This window comes from Heterocephalus glaber, unplaced genomic scaffold (genome assembly GCF_053883595.1).
Source record: "Heterocephalus glaber isolate CG9 unplaced genomic scaffold, H.glaber_assembly_v1.0 deba00001593, whole genome shotgun sequence".
NCBI classification, from domain to species: Eukaryota; Metazoa; Chordata; class Mammalia; order Rodentia; family Bathyergidae; genus Heterocephalus; species Heterocephalus glaber.
Window position 1 is genome coordinate 10,450,246 of NW_028258368.1, and position 15,734 is coordinate 10,465,979.

A 15,734-nucleotide genomic window follows, 5' to 3' on the forward strand; every position below is an offset into this window, starting at 1 on the left:
TTCATTCTTTTATTGGAAAATTCTGTGTCTTGTTTTAGGTATGTCTCTGTAACTACATTTATTTTAAACCAGTTTAGCACTCCTTTTCTTTCAACTGGAGAATTTGACCCATCAATGTTGATTGTAATTTTTATGGTCTACCCTTTAGTCCCTGTAAGGTGTAGAAATTTGATTTTGCTTTACAGACTAATAGTCAGGCAGGCACTGTTTTGTGGATCCTGGAGGAAGACATTAAACTTCCAAGGTCAGAGACAGGGGCAGCAGCATGAATATGTTTGCACTGGCTTCCTTTGCCTACAGGTCCTAAAGGGCAGTGCTGGATGGCCCAGAAGGGAACTGTACTCCTAGTGCCATTGCATTCCAGTGGAGGAATGCTGAGCTTTGGGGAACCTAGGGTTCCCCAGCAAGTGGGAAGCAAGCCTGCTCTCATCTTGGCAGGAAGCATTACCTCATCTCTAAAGGAAGCTCCCTACAAACAGCCCTGGAAAAGGGCCTGGGCTGAGGATGACTGGGGCTGATACTCTCCCTATCACAGCAGGAATAATCAGAGACTCTGGGCCATGCTGGTGGCCATGCCTGATACTACATTTTCTGCTTATCCTGCTTTCTCTGTGTGTGTGTGTTTTTTTTTTCACTTGTGAAATTTTTCTCTTGTTCTACACTTTTGTCTCTGTTGGTTTGGTAATTTAACATTGTGTCTGTATTTTTGTTTTGATTACATTAGGAATTTTAGCATGTATATTTAACATCACCTAAAATTAGTCACCTCCTCATTTATGTCCAGAAAACTGCAAATTTTTAACTATGACCAACCTTCTTCTCCATAGGTAATTTTTTAAAACCAAGACTTCATTTCTAACTTGATTTCAATCCACAAATACACTTCTTTTCTTTGAGTCCATGTGTGTTTATCATTGCCTGTAAGATTTCATTGGTGGTGGACATTGTCAGGTTATGAGGAAATCTCTTTATTTTGCTCTTGTTTGTGAAAAATTTTTTGTTGGGTAGAGAATTTGAGGTTGAAGTTATTTTCTCTTAGGATTTTGCATAAATTATTCCACTCTTTTGGCTTCCAACATTGCTGTTGAGATGGTAGCTGACATTCTAATTAACATTCATTTTTAGAAAATCTGTCTTTTCCTCTGGTTGCTCTGGAAAGATTTTTTTCTGTTTTTGGTATTTTGCAGATTTAATATGATGTATTTAGGTATGGATTTGTTTTTATTTAATCCTCCTTGGGAATTTTAGGCTTTTATAAATGTGAAGATTGGTATATTTTATCAACTCTGAAAAATTCTCAACTATTGTCTTACCTCTTTGAACACTGTTCTACTTTGCTTTTGTTATTCTCTTTCATTCTAAGACTCAAGGGCCTGCTGGATTTTCTTCCCTCTGTCTTTCATATCTCTTAACTACTCTTTCTATTCCTATCTTTTTCTTCCTGGTTTGCATTCCCTCAATTCTGTCCAGATCTAACTTCTCCTTTACTGACAAATATATTCCAGTGTAAGTCCCAGAATAAGCCCTCCAGCACCTACCTCCTTCCATGGCCCTTTGCTGTGATGAGGGAGAGCACCCCCTTTAAGGGTTTGCACACCTCAAAGAATCCACCCTGTTGTCTTCGCTTTCCCTGAGGGGTACTGCTATGTGTTCATCTACCTCTCATTTCTAATATATGTATTCAGTGTCTGAAAGGCTATAAATATCTATGAAATATTTTTTAAATGATGAAAAGTCTTGTAAAAAATTCTAGCAAGGATTTTCATTCTCCTTTATACCTATTCCAGGGTTGTTTTTTTTTTTTATTATAACGGCTTTCTTTTTCTTTTTAATTACAGAAGTCCTTCCTGCTATAGTTTTAACCTGTTTCCTCTTTCCTGCTAACTCCCTTCCTTTCAAAGTTCCTGTATAATTGAAGCTCAGGCCTAGGTTGATGAGAAAAAGTTTCTTCTTAGTTGATGGAGTCGGTTAACCCCTGGGCCTCAGTCTTCTCACTGAATCAGGCGGGGTTTGTTCTGTCTGGAAACTAAACATGTTATGGAGATAAAATAATAATGTAGACTACAGCCAGCAGTAAAATCCTTTTAAACAAACAGATGTGGAATGCTATAGACTTATGCTTTCCTGGGCCATTTAGCATTGATGAAAAAGGCAAAATGATCAATGAGAGCTGCAATACCATATACTGGGCCGGTTGGAGGAGCACAGAAAATTCCTCGATACAATGGGGAGGATCGATTCCTGGGAGCAACACTGAGGGCACAGGGCAGGTGGGTAGGGTAGGGAGGATGGCCCAGGTTTAAGTCACACATGTCCACAATGAATAGCTCATCTTCACAGGATGCAAGCCTATAAGAGTAGAGACTACGCTCAGGGACATCTGTCATGCTCCAGAGTGTGACCCTTTTTTCTGAAAGTCATGGAGAGCTATGGGTACGCCAAGTCACTTGACTGGATTTGCTTCTAAAAAGGTTGGTTCGGTGGCAGGATTGCTTGTGGAGTTTGGGAAAGCATTTAGCCAGTGATGACTAAATTCTGGCAAGAAATGACAAGAGCCCCGACTCAATGACAGCAGAGTTGGAAAGAAGGGAAGACAGGAAGATACTTAGAAGTCATGCTGACTAGTCTATCTAACCTGGGAGTAACCCAGAGAAATTAATGATGATTCTTACTTCTGGTATGAGCAAGAAAGCAACACAACAGGACAGACATAAAGGAGCTTTTAGGTAAAGATTCTGGAATTTGGGCATCTGCTTCTCTCATGGTTTTGTTAATTTTCTATGTGGAACTGAAGGGTTTTTACAAATCATAGCTTCAGTGAACACCATGCATGTTACGAGCACTTCTACATATTGGGTAAGGAATATAATTGCCAGTTCCGTGGGTGCCACCTGTGACAAAGCCCCACAGATCTCTTCTCCCCTTCTCTCCTTGCTGTGCAGAGCAGGCTGCTCAACTCAGCATGAGCAAGTGTTTTTTATATGGACTTTACTCTTTTAGGTACTATTTTAGGTTCATGGAAAAATCAATGGGACATTTTTGGCAGGATGGTTCTTTGTTTGGGAGCCTGTCCTGTGCAATGTAAGGTATTCAGCACCATGTTTGATCTCAACCCACCAGACATCAGTACCTCCCACCCAGAGATGACAACCAAAAATGTCCCTAGACATGGATGCCAACTACCATCAATGGCAAAATCACCCCTGTTGAGAACCACTGTTCTCAGACTCAGACTTCCAGCAAAGGGTGCATCCATCACATGATCAAACAAGGGGTAGAAATCTAACTCAAGACACTTTACCTTCCGATATTCATTCCATTTGCAGGACTGCTCGGTGGAGTCCATTCTAGATCAGCCCTTGGCCTGTTGGTAGCTGTATCTAACTTCTCTACTAAATAGTCCACTTATGTTCAACTGTATCTAACTGATGTCAAGTACTGCAACTTTTCATCTCCAGAAGTATTTTATTCATTTTTATATTTATTTGGTCACTTTCATAGTCTCTTGGGATTTAACCATATTTTCATTTCCTTAAAAATACTTAATTTGACTATTTTGTGTTCTACAGAGGCCCACTCCACAAGAGAGAGTCTTCTTGTGTCTGATTCTAGGGCCTGGGGTCTTGCTGGCTTTGGTCCTGACACCCAATGTCTGTGAACTTGTGACTGATGATGGTAATATTATGTTTCTTGGAGCTCTGAGAGGGATTCTCTGGAGTATGGATTTAATATAGATTTCTCTAGAAGCATTTGTGTTGGCTTGTGGTAGGCTTTTTCAGCTGGAGGTTTTGTTGGTGATAGTTTTACACAGATAGTGACTCAGAGCCACAGCCTTGTGTAATGGCTGGCAGTGACCACCAATTCCTAGGAGATGTTTCTCACTGCCTCCCTGGCCCCTGTTAAGCTGGATTCCTCCTCTGCAAGGGGTTTACTGAGTGCCCCTCATGTGGAGCACAGAGCCTGGTGGACTGCCCACATGGGTAGGTGATTTGTCCTTTTTGCTCTCAGGATTGTGCAATGGGACCTTGTGCAGCTGCCTGGACACCATCCTTACCCTCCCTCATCTGAGCTCACCCCATCCAGGTGTCACTGATATGCTGGATTTGGCTCAAAATACATACATTTGTGTTGTTCATACGTGAGCATCCTCTGCTCTTCATGAGGACCTGTAGCTTTGTAGGCTCTTCTGCTGTTCTTGGACAACAGGTAGCCCATACCCATGCTGGAGACACGTAGTCAGCATTTCTGTGCTCAAGCTGGCCCCATGCAGCTGCTTCCTGTGCCTATCTCTAGCTGCCTTCATGCCAGCTGCAAACATGCCAGAGGCTTTTCTACTCTCCACCTTATGAGTCCCCAGCTGGCTAGACATTTGTCTTCTTCAGGGTCAGGACTAGGAGCTGAGGACAGGTGAGGACAGATAAAAGACAAACTGGGAGGGCCATCTTTGCTGGGCTCTAGGCAGGGCCTTGAGAACTCCTCATTGGCCCATCCCACAGCCCCATTGCCCAGCACCTTGAGAGATCAGGCTTCCTCAGTGTCCAGCTCTCAGGAATGACTTCTGTACCCCTTCTTGGGAGATGGAGTCAGACCTAACTGCTGGGTCTTGGCATCTTGAAGTTCTCTGGTTGCCCCACGGAAGTCATCATCAGGACTTGAAAATCGAGGAGAAACCTTCTGGAGCCTGTGGGTGGTGAATGTTCACCCGCACTCAAGTATGAATGAAAATGTTCCTTTCTAATCACAGCTGGGCAATAGACTCTTCCTGGCCACTCCTGCTCAGAGTCATCCCATAGGTGTAAATGCTGCTCAAGTCTGTCTGCCCTGCCTGTGACTGCAGCAGCTGCCAGGACAGGGTCTTAGTGCCACCTTCTCTTTGGGTACCCAGGCTCACCAGGCCCTATAGCAACAAGCCCAGGACAGTGAGCCCTGGCAGGCAGATGTCCTGGACAGCTTGTCTCTCACTCATTCATGCTCAGATTTATGTAGAAGAGAGCTGACAAATGATTAGTGAGTCACAAAATGACTTCCAAACACAACTGAATTTTTACATCCTAGTTTGCTGGTCTAATTGTACAAGTTGATTTATATTGATTATTGATCTTATTTAAATTATGATTTTATTTTCTTTGGATTTTAAAAAATTGTCTCAGTTCCTAATGTTTGGATATGTTTTCTGTATATTTAGGATTTGAGATAGTTATGGTATGAAAATAAACCAAACAATTTTAAATTTTGACAAAGTGACATTGCCATTTTTAGTTGTTTCTTTCTCATCTCAGTGATTTACAGGTGTCTTTGTTCTCCATGGTTGTGGTCACTCTGGATGGTATTGAAGCTGCAGGTTTATAGGGAATCCTCTGAACCCACATATAAGACTCAGTATAAGGGCCAGCAGGAGAAGCACCACTGTGCAGCCTGTGGACTGTAGCCTTGCCCAGGAACCCTGGCAGTGGTCCAGCTCTGCTGCTGAGGGTCTCTCTTACGTCTCTCCCTTCCCTCATCACTGCACCTGCTGTGGCTTCACTTTTCATCAAGACACTGTCATGTCCAAGATTGTCATAAGCTCTCTTTCACTGGAACAGTTTCTACTTTCCATGGATTCAGTACTCTGCACCTGTTGCCAAGAATACTTTCTAAATCACTGATGTGATCTTGCATCTCACTCACATCAACTCTTTTCATCTCTCACTTGTCATTTTAGGACAAATGTCACACTCTCTCTATTGCTTTCCATACCTTGAGCCCATGTACTCACCACCTAGCAAGGCCTGGCTCACTGGCATGTCAAATCCTAAAGTCTTTGCACTTGATGCTCTTTCTTTCTGCACCCTTCTCTGCTTTGCTCAGTCTGAAAAGCTGTCCCTTCTCTGTCCCTCTGCTCCCTCTGTTCCTCAGATGGATTAGGTGCTTGCTTATTTTCCTTAAAAGTTAGACCTTTTCACTTCATCATAGAATATTTTTATATCTGATAATTAGTAACTAGCCTGTGATCTTTCTGAAGGAGTGCACAGAGCTGAGTACTGAGAGAGAAATTATTGTATGCATAACATTTTCATGAATTCAAATAAGTAATTTTTCTATCATTATAACTGTAATTTTGTAGCATTTTCTATTGCAATATTTTATAAATATCATGAATATTAAAATAATATTTAATGTATATATGAATTTAGATTTAATAACTAAATTTAAATCTAGTTAAATAACTGACTAAACAATGACTATCTTGCTCAATATCTCAATTACAATTCTTTGAGCTGCAAATAGCCAAAAAAAACCCAGCTCATAAAAGAGATTTGTTATTGTCCATAGAAATAGCCCTCAAAGAAGTTTGGCTTCAGGATCAGTTAGCACAGCAGCTCAGCCAGGTCATCAGGACCCGGGGTGTTTCCACGTGTCAGCTTCGACATGCTTCTCGTGACAACTGGCTCCCTCATGGTCCCAACATAGCTGTACCAGCTCTGGATATCGCATCCTCACATGTGCATCCAGAGAGAGTGGAAGAGACCTACTCCTCCACTCTGCCTCACTTTTATGCCTCACTCTGTGAATGTGGTAATTTCCCCTCGGATGTATTTCGTATTCATCACTGTCTCTTCTTGGCTTTTCTACAGTCTTTCAGTTTGTATCTGGTTCAATCCAATCCCAACCCCCAAGTCACACCATCCATTTCTGCTTTCTTGTCACCCATTAAGTTCCCCATTCCCACTTTTCTTTTACTCAGGATTTCCCTCTTGGTTTCTTGGTCTTTATGCCTCATATTCTCTCTGTCTTATTTTAACAACATCAATTTCTGTATATCCTCCCTCATTCATTCTTTGTATTTTTCCAGCAACCTCTACCTGGAAACTGAGGCCTGTGTTTGAAATCCAAATTTCATTGCCTGGAATTTCATCATTATAGCTTTGTTTCCAATATTTTAAAGACTTTTTGGTCATTAAGATTTTCTTACTAAATCACAAATATTTGCAGAGATATTAAATTCCTGAGCTTGGAGGCCTGTTGTCATTTTGACATGACTCAGTGGGTCCCCAGGTATAGAAATGAGACCTGAGATCAGCATCCTGTGAGGAGCCAGGAATGAGCTGGGATAGCAAAGGCAAATGAGACCCTTCCCTGAGAGTTTCAAGCCTCTTTTTGACATGGCATTGCTCTGGACGTGCCCCAGCTGATAGCTCATCACCACTTACTGTCCAGAGACTCATCGACACTAGGCTGTCCTCCTGAGTTCCCACCTCCAGGAAGCATCCTAGTAATAAGCGCTTTAGGAACATGGGGACACAGCTGAGAAGAGGAGTTTAGTTAGATGGGGCTAATCCTGGCACCCTCTCCTATAATCCTACCACCAAAGGGTGTGCTTTCTGTATGCTCAGGGACTCCACAAAGGGAATCTTGGTTAAATGTATTCATAATACAGACACAAGAAGTTGTTTGCACAGTGCTCTAGCAAGACTTCCTGCCTTATATTAGCTGGGCAGTGCTATCTTTAGAGTGCCTGGTAAGTAAGACAACTCTGTTACCAAGGAGCCTTCTGAAAAAACACAATTCATGACCTGTGATCTTGGTGAATTTAGCCACGGTGGGCCAGCAACATGCAAAACCTTTGTTTTAATGAAGACAGAATTTTTCTTTACTTTCGAGACAGAAAATTTGGCCTAAGTGTAATTTGGTATTATATTAGAAATAATTACAAGAATAAATGAGTTTTAAAAGTTTGGAAATCTCAGTAACATGCAAGACTGTTCAGGCAGAACTAGACTTTTGGGTAGAAGTGAACTTATTAGAAGCTTTTGGATCTACCTCTTGGGCCATCAGAAAAATAGTATTACATGCTTGTCAGGTGCCCTGAGAATAAGACATCTTTTAAAAATGCAGAGACCATGCCAACCTTGCCAATAAACTGTATTGTCTCGGGTGGAGAGATGAGCCTCCTCTTACCTGCCCAAGGAATGCCTTCTTACCCCTCAGGGTCTAGACCAAGGCCCACCACCTCCTCAACTTCTTTAAGTAGAATTGACTTCTCACCTATCTGTTTGCATAGCATTTTCTTACATATTTTTTCATGTTACATAAAAAAGTGTGTCACAATTGTCAATTTGCTTATCTTATCTTCTCTTCCATGATTCTGTGGACTTCTTGAGCTGCTATACTCCTGATTCCTTGATGCCACCCACTGTGCCATGTGCTAGCAATTGTCTAATTATTACCTGTTGAGCTGACTGAATGCACACTAGCTAATTTGGTACTATTCTAGAGCAACAGGAGTCATGGAATTTAGTTCCAAGTTTACTATGCCTAGGTTAGAGCAAAGTTCAGGATACTCAGAGATCACTTGGGCTGTTTGTCTTCTCTTTAGTCTAGTCTCACTCCATTATCTGGACACAAACCTTAATGCTAGGTTTGTATTTTCTTTTCTAATATTTTGGAAGGATTGTTTGGACCCAGGTTAAAGTGGGCTCTGATATCTATGCCAAACTTGGTTGTCTGGAGGTTTTCCTTACATTAAGCATCTTACCAAGACATCAACAAGAGCAAACAGACTTGTTTTATAAATGAATTTTGTTGTCCTTAACTTTGAGGGAATCATGAATGAGACATTTCCTTTCTAATTCTATTAGGCCCAGATCCAATATTTGTGTTGGTAAAATGCAAACCTTCCTGTCTTGAGGCATCTTGAACAGGATGCCCATGAGTTGGAATAGTGGGCATACTGTTCTCCTGTCTGAGAAGTTTTACCAGCACCCCTATAGTGGGAAGCTTGGCTAAGCTGGCTCCTTCCTCATTCCTGGAGACAGTGACCAGTCCAAGCTCTGTTGGCTGATTTCATTGCCAGAATAACAACATTGTGTGGCCCATACTGTCTATGTACAGTGGACCCTTGACTTACAAACTCAATTCATTCTTGAGGGCTGGTTGTAACTCAAGTTGGTCAATTGAAGGCTCAGGCTCCTCTACACAACCTTCAGAGTCTCTCTCCTGTATACAGGCAGACCTCAGTATCCTTAGAGAAACATTGGCCCAGGATTTCTCAATTAACCCCACAAAGGAAAGGATGTTGTAATGTTCCTTCCAGAACTCTTTAAGGGTTAAATCTGTATCTGAGACCATCTGGAAGCACAAGTGGCCAGCATTCAGGTCGTAACTCAAGACTTTGGTCATAAGTTAAAACTAAAATTCCGGTCATAACCCAAGTTGTGTGTCAGGCCATTCATAACTCCAGAGTCCACTGTATTTGCTCTCAGCCAGGATGACTAAGTGGTCTCAGGGGGACTTAGCAGGTAACAACCACCAGGAAGCAAATAGCCATCCTCCCACCAGAATCTCACAGGGAAGCAAGAAACCAACTCTGATGGGCATTCCACTGTCAAACTGGCCTGAGAGGCAGCAAAAGGAATGTTCGGTTTCATTGTGGGGCTCTGCAGATCTTCAGAGAAAAATATTCACGTTGGGTAATATGTTATATGAAAATCACTTACTCTTCTTAATTTGCAAAGCACCAATGACATCCAATATCTTGCATAAGCCTCATAGTAACCCAGGAAGGAAGGTGTGGTGGATTTTATTGGTATTTTCATCTTAGAGATGAGCCGTGGGAACTTAGCATGCAAATGTGTCCAAGGTTATCAATTAAGGAAGAGGCATAGTCTTGCTGCTAAATGCTTTCTACTGTTCACCATGTAGCCAGGGAGCACCGTAAAAACAGGTCTTTAGTAAATCCAGAAAGCTTGTCTGACTTCACTTCCACCTGGGTGCTGTATGAGTTTACAAGTTTTTATTTGGGGATATTCCAATCACTTTATCCACTGTGGCAAAATGTGGCCTACTGCAAGTATTAATGCAACATTTATTCAGCAGAAGGAAGAAAAGCACACACAGGGTTTGTTTTGTTTTGTTTTGTTTGCAATTTGCTTTACAAAAGATTCTTGAAAACTCAACACCACACAAATGTTTTGGGGTTTTTCTTGGCGGTTATAGTAGTATATCAGTGCGTTTTGGTTCCCCCTCTTTTAAAACATAAGCTCAGTGAGCGAATTTTGCGAGAGAGAAAAACAGAGCAGGCTGCCCAGAGTCTGCCTGCCGCTCTCTGTTGAGCATGTTGGGGGGGGGGGGGGGTCTTTAAGGCAAATCCTGTGCCATCCTGCAAGAGCTCCCACCCGCAGACCTAGGTCACCGCGTCTCAGGATATTCCTGTGCAGGGCCTGATAAGTCATCTGTTTGGATAACTTTCTATATATGGAGCCAGAGGTCACGGAGAGCGGATGTGTCTTTGTTCTCCAGCCTCTGCAAAGGGAGGCTTCCCCAGCCGGCCGCCCGGTCCCCCGGCCACGTGAGGGATACGTTTCGCCGCAAGCAGGAAGAGGGTGACTGATTCTGAATAGCAGGAGAGGCACCCCCATTCTCATCCTGGCCCGGCCCAGACCTCCGGCTGTCAGGGACCCGCGGGCCCGGGAGGAGAGATGGACAGCGCAGCTTTCGTGGTGGCCGTTTTTAGAGCGCTTGCTCATTAACCGCTAAAGTTTGTTCAGCGGAGAAATGCACGAAGCTAAGATGCGAACACGGATGTTTTAAGGAAAGAAAACATAATGACACTCCAAGATAGAAAAGGCTCAAAAAGACCAGGAGCAGACGAGCCAGCTCCGGGAGCAGCTTCTGGGCATCCGCACTAGCCGGCATAGCTGGGAGCGGTCCTGGTAGGGCTCATTAGGCATGCGACGGCTGCGATTGCTGATTGGTGGTAGCGGGTAGTGGGTGAGGCCGTGTGGGGGCGGTGTGCACGGAGCAGGTACTCTGAAGGATGGAGTAGTAGGAGGGGGAGGGGTGAGCGCCTGGAGCAGTGAGCGGCTTGCACTGATTGGAGGCAGTGGCGGAGGCGGAGCACCTATGGGCGGGGCGGCAGGCGCTGATTGGCGGTGGGCGGAAAGGAGTGGGGCCGCCAGAAGCTGGTACTCTTTGGAGAGGAGTAGAGGGAAGGAGATTGAGCCCCCGGGGGAGCGGGCGGCGGGCACTGATAGGCGGACTGTGGAGTGGGCGTGGCATTGTGGTGGGCGTTGGTTGGAGGTCTGGCGGGGGCGGGGAAGGGGCGGGTCCAGGGGCGGGGCCCGCTGCCAGAGCTAGTCCTCCGGCCGGGAGGTGGAGGCGCGGCGGGAGTGATCCCTGGGCCCGGCCGCAGTGGCCGGCGCGGCCTGCCCTTTGTGCCCGCTGCCTGCGCCTGCTACCGGCGCCACTGCGCCGGGCTCCGGGCCGCGCGCCCGCCTGCGCACCCCTCCTGCGCCTGGGATGCCCCGGGAATGCGCTCCCGCCGGCCCTGCGGCTGCTCCCGGCTGGGCGCGGGGCTATGGATCTGGGCATGAAGAAGTTCACGGTGCGCAGGTTCTTTTCCGTGTACCTGCGCAAGAAGTCGCGTTCCAAGAGCTCCAGCCTGAGCCGGCTCGAGGTAAAGGCGTCGCCCGGGGGAGCGCGCAGGTCCCAGTCCCCTCGCCCGGAGTGGGCGTGTGCAGGACGCTGTCCTACTGGTTGTCCGCTGGCGGCCACCCCATGCCCAGGCCTGGGACATAAAGTTATTTGAAAGCTGGCCCAGTTTTCCTGAAAGCAAATAAAAACGGATCCAAATGTTGTTGGGACTTCATAATAATTGACGGACACGAATCCTTGGCAGGGGCTAAACCCAGTAGACTCCTGTTCGGTACTTCTGTCCGCAAAAAATTTGGGGGTCCCTCCCACCCGAGGAAGGGAGCCGGTCAATGCAGCTGGACTCCCGCATGGTGTGGAGGCGCTTGGAAAGCACCTCGGGAGTCGCCCTGCCCACGGCTGCGTGGATCTGGTTTATTTTAGCCCTGCCCAGAGGTAGGCAAGCACTACCTCATAGTGTAGATGGTGAGAGTATTTGAAATCAGCGTAGAATTGACGGGGTTGGAGGCAGCGGCACAAAGGCTCAGGGCGGTGGAAGACTGATTTGGGAGCAAAGCGCCTGATGCAATATCCTGCAGCCCTGCCTTTGACAGGGTTTGTCCTGAAAGCCCAGAGGACTCTGAAAAATCTTGTCCTTCCCCAGTGTCCCTCGTCTCAGCATCTTCGGATGTTCAGAGTCGTCAATGGATGGTTCTTTGATGGTGGTTTTTATTTCAGCAACCAAATCTTAAGCTCTTCATCTCATTGTTCACATCACGTTGTTGAGTCCATAGGGGACAAAATGGTGAAATGTGTTGAATAGAGGCATTGTGATGGGTAGCTTACAGGACCTAAGACCTGGAGATTTCGTTTGACATTGCCCTCCCCTTTGCCTCAGTCCAGGCCTTATGGATTTTTTTTTTCTGGTTTTATTTGAAACGATGTCACAAATTTCATCTTAAATATCTTTGCCCCAGCTGCCACGATATTAGACACAAGTGTTCTGTAGCAATTAAGAGATCTTTAAGCAAAGCTCAAGGAATAGACATGAAAGCAGCAGGGAATTACTTCTTGAAAAAATTTCTATTGCTCTACTTTAGCTCAGGATCAGAGTGCTAGATGGGATCCCTGAGACTGAAATATCAGCTTAAGAAAAATAAAATTATTAATCCAGTAGTGGAGGAGGGCTTGCTTTAAACCTAAAGTTGAGAGAAATTATGCAATTTGGCCCTGTAAAAATCTAGAGTCGACAAGAACAGAAACTCAGACCAGTATTTATCATTATACCAAGCATATTTTTATTCCCTATTTCATTGAAATAGGGTTTATTGTACAGCTCGCTGTCTCCTTCCATTTATTGTCCCTGCTAAGGGAAACACCATCCAGGCAAACTCCAAGTGTTACTGGGGAGACACCGGTGACCCTGGAAGTCCCAAGAGCCGATGGAGGGAGACTTCCAAAAACTATAAGGAGGAACAGAGTGAGGAACAGAAAGAAGTTTCTTTAACGTGAAAATGAAATTAACTATCAGATATGCAGAAGGTCAAAAGGACTGAAAAAGAATGTGTTCTTTCAGCAAGGAATCAGCGCTTTTCCTATGTTCCAGATCCCATCCTGGATACTGAAGAGAAGGTCGATACTAATACAATGTTCTATTTTTTTACAAGTGTATTCACAAATTTTCTGTCACTTGGTGCTTGTGAAAATCCAGGAAACATATTCTACTATCTTTATTCTATTGCCAAAGGGTAAACAAGCCATGAGAAATTGAGGGTTCTTGTTTAAAAACTTTACCAACATATTCATTCTCCACATGTTTATGGAAGTGTTCTGAGGGTCAAGATTGTTTCTGGGCATTACAGACCCCAAAATAATGCAGATTCAAGAGGCCTTCGGGCACTTCTACCTTGTGGGGTATCTAATAATCAGCATACTCTGTGTTTCAGACCAGTGTGTTACAGTTCCATATTCCTCCTCAGCCACATTTTTCCAAAGAAGCTGCCTGTTTTTGTAATGGCAACTGGTTATATAGGTCAAGAAGCACTCATCCAAAAATGTAAAATTTAGAAGAACTGAGAAGTAGGACCTAAAGTCCTGAGCCTAGTTGTATATTTCCTGTTAGCATGAATAAAAAAGAAAACTCATAGTATAAAAAGAAACATTTTTAATTGTTACTGTGAGAATTGTATTTTAAATATACACAGAGACTGAAAAAATGTTGCCTTTGCAATTCAAAGACCAGTGGAATAAACAGGAAATTAACAGTTGTTACTTTAAGTTTAAAGGAATATGTCTTTATTTCAGGAGAGACTTTGTCCTGATGATGTCATGCTTGCTTTAAAATAAATTTTATTTCTAGAATCTAACATTTATTAAGCCTCTGATGTGGAACCCATGCCAGTTAATAATATTCAGAAACATTTTGTGAATGATAGCTTAAATTGACTTAAATATTTTTGTCACATATCAGCATTACATCAGGTGAAATGGCCAGGTGACTCACTCTAGCAGATGTGGTTTCGGAGGTTCTGAAGGAAAGATGGACACCTTGCATGAGTTTCTGAGCCATGTCTGACAAAGAATCTGGGCTTCTAGGGCACGATGACGTGGCCAAGCTGTGACCATGGGCTCATTCAGTGGTCCATTTTATAGATGAGGAAGTGGAAGACCAGGGAGTCCAAGTGAATCACTCATGCTCCCACTGCTCAAGGAACAGTGCTGTCTCTTATCCATTTTAGCCCTGTAGGGTCAGATGATTATTAGAATATACCATATAGTAAGTGAGGCATAAAGAGGGGGCTGTTGTTGTGATTTTTAAAAGGAAATTACTGCATGGAATATTTTGGAATATTCTCCATAACCTAAAATTTTTCTAGGAAGCCTTTTCTGAAGTCAGAAAACTCTTGATGAATTTGATTAGGTGCACATAAATTCTTACTCTTCCTTTCACTAGCAGTATAGTTAACCACTTTAACCCTCCTATTTCTCCACTGCAAAATGAAAATGGTAATTGTTCCTACATCATTGGTGATTAAGAAGTGAATATATATATATATATATATATATATATATATGCTTAACTTAGGACTGTGGATGATAAAACACTCAGTTGCTAATTATTCATTGTTGATATTGTTAATATTTTCTGGGCTAATATTTGAGGTTTTCGTACTGTTCTATGGCTGCAGATTCTATGTAAACCAGAGATCGGTCTCAGTGGTAAACTCTCTGCCTGGTGTTTAAGAGTTCCTGTTCCCTTCCTTTGTGCCAAAGGGAAGATCAATTCTCCCAGGATGTTTCTCCAAGCTGTTCACAAGATAAGATCAGCCTCATTTGCTCAGATGGAGTTACCATCCTCTGGCTGGGATAGCAGCAGACCTTCTTCTTATCATGCACGTCTGCTTCATGAGTCAGCTGCACTTATCCAGGGATGCATTACTGTTGCAGGTCACCTCGCCCTGAGCGAGGGCAGCTTTTAGGGTAAGAAAATGCTCCAGGGTGTATGTTCCACTTAAGAGAGCTTCAGGCCCACTGGACAGGAAGGAATGCCCCACGCCAACTTCCTTATATGTCAGCAAAGCCTCAAAGGGTGTGAGGCTCCAAAGGCTGATTTGTAGTCCTCCCAGAGGCAATATAGGTTCTAAAATAATTATTATTTACTAAAGGTAAAATATCAACTAATTTGCTAAAGATATCACTATGCAAGGTCAGTTGATATAGGCAAGAGTTATTTTGTATGGGGTTACCAAAGCCAGAGGGTCCTCTTTAGTGATCTATTATTTGGGCCATTTTACCTGAAAATGGCATTTCTACTCAAAGATTTTTAGTGGTGAGAAGCACGAAATATAAGCCCTCAACTGGGATGTTGGAATGGTGAATTGTTGAGTGGAAGAAGAATTTCATTTCACTTATTTATTTGTTTAATTATTCATATGCTCAAAAAATTTTATCACTGTGATAAGCAGTTTGGTCATAAAGATATACTCCTGCCTTCAGTGAACTTATAGAGCAACCGAGGTAAGTCTCTGGAAGCCTGCTCTTGGAGTTAAGTCCTATAAGATTCTTGGTATTATTGGATTGAAATAGTTCAATTAGGTCAATTGTCAGTTTATTTCTCTTCCTCATGGTTATAGATAATAAAAAGTTGTCTATGCCCACACATGAAAATATATCAATTGCTTGTCCCTTTTTAAGAAAAACATAGTATCCTGATAATGTAAATGCTACGAGGCTCCTAGCAAATATTGCGAGTGGTGTTGGCTCTCAGGATGGGTAGAAAGAAAGCTTCCTGGAAAGTATTCCATCAAGGGTTAGTCTTGGTGCTTGATAGGTAAGCACTTTTTCTA

General features: G+C 43.5%; 1 protein-coding gene across 7 annotated transcripts in view; it reads left to right on the forward strand.

Moving 5' to 3' along the window:
* Positions 1-15,734, forward strand: part of Rps6ka2 (ribosomal protein S6 kinase A2) — a 388,980-nt gene that overhangs the window by 195,624 nt on the left and 177,622 nt on the right. For 3 of the 7 annotated variants that reach the window (XM_087193518.1, XM_087193517.1, XM_021238008.2), the window contains exon 1: positions 11,121-11,434. The exons of 3 other annotated variants lie outside the window; for them this stretch is intronic. Coding sequence is in view for 1 of the 4 variants with exons in the window: in XM_004856927.4 (XP_004856984.1) it covers positions 11,336-11,434 (99 nt within the window). In the remaining 3 variants the exon portion in view is untranslated. Of the gene's footprint in view, positions 1-11,106; positions 11,435-15,734 lie in introns of those variants that run through there. One more of the 7 variants, XM_004856927.4, reaches the window with a different exon arrangement.